The sequence below is a fragment of the Nuphar pumila genome, chromosome 2, assembly GCF_984573655.1.
Source record: "Nuphar pumila chromosome 2, dmNupPumi1.hap1.1, whole genome shotgun sequence".
In the NCBI taxonomy this organism is placed as follows: Eukaryota; Viridiplantae; Streptophyta; class Magnoliopsida; order Nymphaeales; family Nymphaeaceae; genus Nuphar; species Nuphar pumila.
Genome location: NC_143250.1, coordinates 102,312,722 through 102,320,816, shown reverse-complemented (window position 1 = coordinate 102,320,816; position 8,095 = coordinate 102,312,722). Strand labels below are relative to the sequence as shown.

At 36.4% G+C, this 8,095-nt stretch overlaps 1 protein-coding gene across 1 annotated transcript; it reads left to right on the top strand.

The window, feature by feature from the left end:
- The first annotated feature begins 2,020 nt into the window (after nt 1-2,020).
- Nucleotides 2,021-2,859, top strand: LOC149846444 (glutaredoxin-C1-like). The gene has a single exon (XM_089997996.1). It carries the CDS (start codon nt 2,338-2,340, stop codon nt 2,647-2,649), a length of 312 nt encoding a protein of 103 aa, XP_089854122.1. The 5' UTR covers nt 2,021-2,337; the 3' UTR covers nt 2,650-2,859.
- The last annotated feature ends 5,236 nt before the right edge of the window (nt 2,860-8,095 follow it).

Sequence of the window (8,095 nt, the reverse complement as noted above, 5' to 3'; positions counted from 1 at the left end):
TCTCTTAAATCTAATCATATGGATGTGATCTACATGCTTGATTTTATAAGAATCCTCTCACGAATCATTCTATTTTTATGCATAAACAAGATTTTTTTAAGGCTTTAAAATCAATGGCTCATAATCTTCATAAATATTCAAGCATTCAAAAATCACATATTTCATAAAAAAATATATGATGGTTGATTCCTAGCAAATTCATATCAAACAAAAAATACTTGAAAGTGTGATTTTTGAGGGTTATATATATATATATATGACTTGTGAGCTTTATTTGCCATGTGACGCTACAGTTGTGTTCGCATAATCCATTTATTAGGAATCATGCATTTGTTCGAATGCATTTTATGATTTTTTTTTGTCATGAATTACTTGAAAAAATTTCTGCTTAATGCACCACACAATTAGAAAATTCCAAGCCATGTAGACCGTATGTATATGTGGCGGGGCTGAAGAAAAATTACAAAAAAATTGAAATTGGGTAGTTTATACTAGACTGTATGGTACATTAGACGGTAGCAAACCATTCATATATGTAATGGATTGGAAAAAATGGTTGTATGTCTGTCTCTGGAACAAAATTTCTGAGAGAATAAACAGATTTGATTTTTCCTTTTGGTTTTTAGTTCTCATTTCATCAAATTCTTCTTCTTTTCTTTTTTCACATCTTTTTTTTTTGGGATTGGATGGGAATCTTCTAAACCAAGGAAAAAGTTGTCTCCATCGGATAAACCCCATCTCTATTGACCACATCAGCAAGATGCCCATTAGATCTGTGCAAAAGAATCATAAGAAAAATAAATAATGAAAACATTAAAAAGGACGTCACAGGTGTCACCTCATGGGAGAATCTTCACACGTGTGTTCGATTTGATGTTTGGAACCCAAAAAAGTGGTTTCTTTACGAGACATGCTTGAGAGTGATGGAAAACGCCAATTTGGGGTACTTTTGTAAATTATAAAAACTGTGAGGTGATTTCACTCTTTTCATTCCTGAACTATATCTCTACGAATCACCGATACGAACCGCGTATCGGGTGCTCTTCAATTTGCTTGGTCCGAGTCTTGGATGCATTGACTTGGGTTCGGGCCATGTTGCTGGTCAAGTTGGGGTTTTACTCAGTCTTGCTCCTGCAAAGTATAGCCAAAGCTGACTTGGTTTGAGTTGAGCAGTTGGACGTGAACCTTGACCTGTTGGTCGCGCATAGATTTGACCAAGCCAGCCCACCTGATTGTAATGACTCACATGAGTCAATGACTAAGCCCTTATAGAGACTCGACGTAATGGGCTCTGTATCTCTTTGACCTCAAACTGGACCCACTTGATCGTTTTTTTTTCTTGACTTGGTATGGGTGTGGTCCTACACTTGGGCAAAGGGGATCAATCCATCTGACCCAAACCGAGTTGCCGGGTGGCTCAGACCCAGATTCTCTGTTCTTTTCACAAACCCACAAAAGAATTCCATTCGGGGACCCAACGTTATCCACAAGGAAAACGAAATGGATAACCCGGGAACACTTTTCTCTCACAAAAGGTATTTTCTTATTTTGACAATTTCCTAGATTCCGTGACACGAATAAATAAAGTAAATTGTGTAAAAATAACCCTTGCTTTATGCATTATTACGAACTAAGCTTTAACCAGAAATAATCAAATCATTTTTCAGGATTTCTTATGAACCTAGCTATATCCAGATTTCTCCAGATAGAAAATGAAGGGTTTTGCTGTCCATTAACCCTAAGAAAATATGGCTTAGATTGCACAAGCTAGTTTTCATATTTTAATCTTGGAAAGAGATCTTTTGTGTCATATTATATATTAAAAATTGGGAGTTCACAGTGGGATTCAGTCGCTATCATAACTGATTGCAAGAAGCATCATGATCACCAGCAAATCATCTAAAGGAATATTTCATATTTCTTTTCAAATAAAATAATGCAATTCATGAGCCACACAAGACACTATAAATATGATATCTTCATGAGTCCAAACTCATCATTCACTCTCTTGCAATCCCTGAGCTTCTACAGTTATCCAACAGCATTCATACTCTCCCTTCCCAGTTTCGCTCATTGACATTCTCTCTCTCTCTGGATTTTTAGCCTACCCATAATCATACCTTTTTTTTTCCTTCCCTTTTTTGATTTGTTGCTTCCTATTGCTTCCCTTTCTTTGAATTTTCTTAGGTCATTTTATTTTAGTTTCAGCCATTAAAGGTCGGATTTAGTTTGCTTTACTGCATTTTCATATCTAAAGTTTTCCTAAGGTATCTCAGACTTTTAAGTCCTAGCCAAACAAAGAACAACCACATAAGCGTGTGCACAAGCAGAGTGAAAATGGAAAGGGTGGTGAAATCGGCAAAAGAGAGTGCAGTGGTGATCTTCAGCCAGAGCTCATGTTGCATGTGCCATGCCATCAACAGGTTCTTCTGTGAGCTTGGGGTGAACCCAGTTGTACATGAGCTTGACCATGATCCGAGAGGCAAAGACATGGAAAAGGCACTCGCAAGGCTTATCGGACGAGGTCCTCCGGTGCCGGCCGTGTTCATCGGAGGCCGGTTGGTTGGGCCGACTGATAAGGTCATGGCTCACCATCTTAGTGGCACCTTGATCCCTATGCTCAAGGATGCTGGGGCACTGTGGCTATGAGTCACTCATCTCCTAACAAATAAGCCAGCCATGGAGACCTTAGAATAAATTCGGCTCTATGCATTCTTATAGAGAGATCGGTTACATAGGAATTAAGGCTATAGAGTGTAGTTTGAATGGTCCCATATGTGGCTCTAGTTTTGTAATGCCTTTGCCTCTTAATTTTTTGGCTTGTTTCCCCTTCTATATATGTTATAAAGTATTTAATGTAACGCAACTATTTCTTTTAAAAAGTATATAAAGTGAAGTGAATAACATTGCTTTAGTTGATCAGTCTTAGAGAATATTAAATGTATTACAATGCTATGGCTTGAGAACAGAGAAACCAAGAACTATTCAATATTCCTATAATCAAGAACATAATCCTAATTATAATAAGGGTGCGTTTGGTTACAGGAAATTCAGTAGATTTGGAATCCGTAAATTCCACCATGCATGTTCCCGTTTGTGGTGGAAAAATGACCAAAGGATTAAATGCAGTTGGATTCCCACCCCACTGAATTCCTTGAATCCAATCATACCCTATGTGCCCTGGTGGTAGATTTGAGGTGGCCAGTTCATGGTTGGGTTGGATCTAGATGGATACAATTGCTTTAAGAACACCTATGCCACAAAGGGACGGGTACCATGCAACATGCGATGCCAGTATGATGCACAAATTCAAATTTTTTTTTTGGAGAAAGGACACGAAGATACAGAAATTTTTTATTTTATGGAAAAACTTTTTTATATATTGTAATGGATAAAAATACATTTTAGTAAAATATTATTACAATTGATTAAAAATTAGTAAAAATATTACAACAATATCTATTCATGTCAATGTCTATATCATTGTGTCCAGGTGTGTCACCAGGGACACTCCACCAAAATGACATATCACTGTGACACAGTGAACCTTATAGATTGTAGATCAGGTACAATCACATATTCACCCGATCGGCCATACAGCTGACAGGCGGCTCAAAGTATTAAATGTGATTACACTTGATCCTCCCATGAACCCTCTAACCAAAATGCTGAGCAAGAGATCATAGTCTCACAGTTTTTTTTTCAACCCTAAAATACACATGCAAATGGGTCAGACTGAGATTAGACCTCAGGCCTGATCCAGATCCAATGAATAAATACTCAAAAGTTCATCAAGGTTCTAGTGGGCTGTGGATCTTCCTCCACATTCAATCTGATCAGCACTCTGTAGTGGGTGTGGCCCCAACCATATGGCAAGGATGTGACCAATTGACAACACTATATTTGTGGTTGATATCTATCTGATTCTAATCTTCTTCCTTTCTTCTACATGAAAATCAGATTCCCATGGGCTAGATTGAATGCTTAATTATGTTATAGTAGTTCTTTCAGAATTGCATGGACAAGAAACCTATTTTCGAAGATGATATTTTCTACTGGCAAAGACATAGATGTCACTCACTTTTGGTGCCATTCTGTATTTTTGGCCGAGATCAAAGAAATATGTCCAACGTGGCCATTTCACGACCCAAAATATGACAAAATCTGGCTAGTTGATTTTTTTCTTGACAGTGTTACCTTTTTGTCACCTGAAAATTTAGGCACTTTGATCAAACCACTTATCACCATGTAAATTGTCGCTTGAAAAAAAATCAGGCGCCATTATATTTTCTAGTTCATGGTTAGTTATGGTATTGTGCTAAAAATTACGTTATTGTCTATATTTTTCTATATGGTATGTTGCCTTGTCAATGCACCCCTGTTCTCAAATCTCAATGTTTTTTTTTTCTTTCAAGGAAAACCAATCGGTCGAGAGACCCACCACTAGAAATTAAGTCTCCACCACTTATGGTGGACATGACAATGCCAATTAGGGGTGTCAAAGGGCCTGGTTTACCCAGACACCACCCAAACCAAACCCTCTAAGATCCGGGTATGGTGATAAATAAGAAGACCCTATTAAGACGGACCCAAATTCGAATGTCCGGTTAATACATGGACCCCAGGTATAGTTTGTGAAATTTTATACCAGACCCAGACCCGACCTGAGTTCCAATTAAGACCCACAAATTTTCAATGTAAAAATGCTAAAAAATATGGTTTTACCGGGTATGGTCTGGGTCTAGTTTATGTACCCGATTATAACCAGATCTGGACCCGATACCATAACCGAAAATCTGGTCCAAGTTTAGTTTCACCTGGGTCTGAACCAAACCCGACCTGTTGACATGCAGTGTAAAACCTCAAGGCCAGCCCCCTTGCCCTTCAAAGAGCCTGCTGCTTTCGCCTTGTGGAAAGGGATGAATGCTTTGAGTATCGAACTCGACATCTTTTAGCTTAAAGTTTTAAGCCTATCCACCTTATAACCAGGCGTGTGATGCCCTTGCGGGCTTGTCAGACAAAGCTTAATTTGCATGAGGTTTATATGGCTCGAGTGATTCCTTGCTGAATATAATCTACCTCCTTAGCAGTAGGGATGACAATGGATCGGGGCTGGGGATAAGGTCTCCACCGGGGCCCCGTCTCAAAATTTTGCTCTCCATTCCTGCACGAGTTTTGATTTTGACCTTCATCCCTGGTCCATTCCTCGTTTCATGTCCTACATCCCCAATCCAAATGGGGCGAGGTGGGACAGGGCTTCGTTTCTCTGATCATTCTGCCTTCCGCCGTTAGAGGAAGGAGAAGAGAAAAATGGAAGCTCGAGCAGCTTGTTAAGATATATATATATATATATATATATATATATATATATATATATATATATATATATATATATATATATATATATATATATATATATATATATATATATATATATATATATCGGCGGGGCAGAGCCCCATTCACGCTCCCCCCTGTCCTCCCTACTTAGCTGGGAGGGTTGAGACCAAATCAGCCCTGAATTGTTTTGGCCACCCATTCAGCTGTATCGGGGGATACCGATACTCAACTGAATTGTTCTGTAGCGGCTCGAAAATAATAAAAATTATTATGTGTCAATCAACGTGACACGTTGTTAAAACAATTAACATAATTTTAAAATAATATAAAAAATATTTTTGGTATTTTTTATATTTATTAAAAAAATAGCCGATTCAGGCTTGCAGCGTATCGAATTGCCAAAACTATGCATATCAGATACTCATAACGCTAGGGTAAGATTGGATTTTGTATATTACAATGTACCCCACAGGAAATATCCAAGTTTCTGGATAAGCAGGTGCACCTGAATTAATATCATCTAAGAGTCTCACATAGATGCCAACTCTTGCTATCATCATTTGCCACCAGTAAACGAACTTACCAAGACAAGCTTGAAGCTTGACTCATTCTTGGCCAAGTCGAGTTTGAGCTCATAATCAGCCTGGGTTAAACGAGCCAGAGTTCGATCCGGCTTGTTTATGAAAAAAATACACTATTTTCTAGCTAGAAAAAAATAAGATTATAAAAAATACATGTAAACTATATCTAAAATATATTTCTTACTACTTAACAATCTTATATGAGTTGAGCTGAGCTGATACCTATTATTCATATTCAGCTGGACTAGCCTATTCTACGAGTTTGAGCGGTCTGAACATGAGCCAAATCATGAGCAGTTTGAAACTTAGGGCTAAGGCGGACGTCTTACTGGATTCAAATCCACCAATTGAGGATAATCTGAATCTAGATCCAAATTTCTTTATTTCTTTATTTGAAATATTTTAACATATTCTTTGCATTTTTGGATTTGTAGGATCCCACCCGAATCCGACCCATTTGCAGCCCTGACCATGGTTGGATAGTTTATCCCAGAGATGGGTCCCACAAAAATTTTCATAGCCATTCATCTTGTGATGAACGATGTCTGAAGCATAAGAAATGAACGGCTGAAAAATAAGGAAAATGTGGTGGTGTTTGGGTTGCTGTTCATCTCATGGATGAACGACATCCAAGACACCTCTGACCTGATACAGTTTCTCTTGAATTTTGTGCCTCATGTCGCTGCTAGGGCATCCCTTGGTGTCCCTCCTTGTAGGCATCACCATCAATTAACATGTTTATATATGTGTTAGGTTTGCATGAAGATTGATTTAAATTTAACATAAATTTATCACAAATGATTATGTAGCATCTAGAAAGATTCATAATCAGAATTGAACACATTAATGTACGAGATGAGGTAACAGAAAAAGGAATTATCAAGGATCATTTACCTTAACACATGGTTCTCAATGATTCTTGATTGCGATAGTCCTATTTTTCTCTCGACTCACATAAACTAACTGCTAAGCGTTATTGTTAACAACAAATGATTGCCAATTTCGAAGGGTGATTTGAGGCTCATTCTTTTTTGGAGAACCATTACTTGTAGTGTCCTTTTACAAAATGTGAAAAGGTATTATTTATTATAGTGTATTGATTCTCTGTTGTATACTTATATTTACATTTACACTACATATGATGCGCGTTATGTCTTCAACCTGATTTATGTAATAGATCTTAATTCCTCTTAAGTAGGACAATCAACACTGAATTATTTGAGAGATGAATAAAAAAGCAAAGGAGTTCAGGCTGTACAATTTCATGGATACCATAACGCATGTAGATAATGACATCTGTGATCTAGTATGAACTTATTACTTATTTAATAATATCTTTATTTTACTCTCAAATTAGGTAGAATTAATGTTGGATTTCAAATTTATTATATTATAGAACAGTTTGGTTATGATGTTTACTCTGATTGGCAAGTTTGTCAGATGCAAGAAATTCCTCAACAAAATAACAAGTAATTACTTTCGTATATGATTGTTAACTCAATATATACATGTATACATTTTTTACAATACAATTGTTACATATATGATTGTGGTGTATTTGTGCTAATGTACATAAAGTACTTGGGCAAGGGAAAAAAATCACTTTCACTCAGGTACACTATCATGTATAGTTTTGTTGGATTTTTAGAATGTAAGCTAATTAGTTATTTGCTAATAACCTTTTTTAGGACAATATAAAATACATAAGGGAGTCCATGATAAGCTATTACAAGAGACCGAAGAAGATGAAGGTGATGCAAGAAGAGGCAAAAAAAATGCGAAAGCAACCATGTCAGTGAATCTAAAGGCCAAAGAAAAGTGAAGTCAACCATGACAGTGCATTTTTTTTTCAAAAAAATAGTACAAGAGGACAAGACAGACACTTATAATGAAAAAGTTACTATTGAAGAAATATGAAGCTTTCTAATATAAATTGTTATGTACTTTAATTCACAAAGAAACATCAAATGTATTTAAATATATTACCTTCTTTATACTATGATTAATATGTATGAATTTATTAAAAATTATTTATATTGTTGTCATGATGATTCTTTGTGCTTATTAAAAGTTACTTGAATGTATTGGCTAGTTTTTTTAATGTATGAATAAATTGACAACAGTTATAAGTGTTTTTTTATGTATGAAGGTATTTGATGTATTTTTATGAGGAG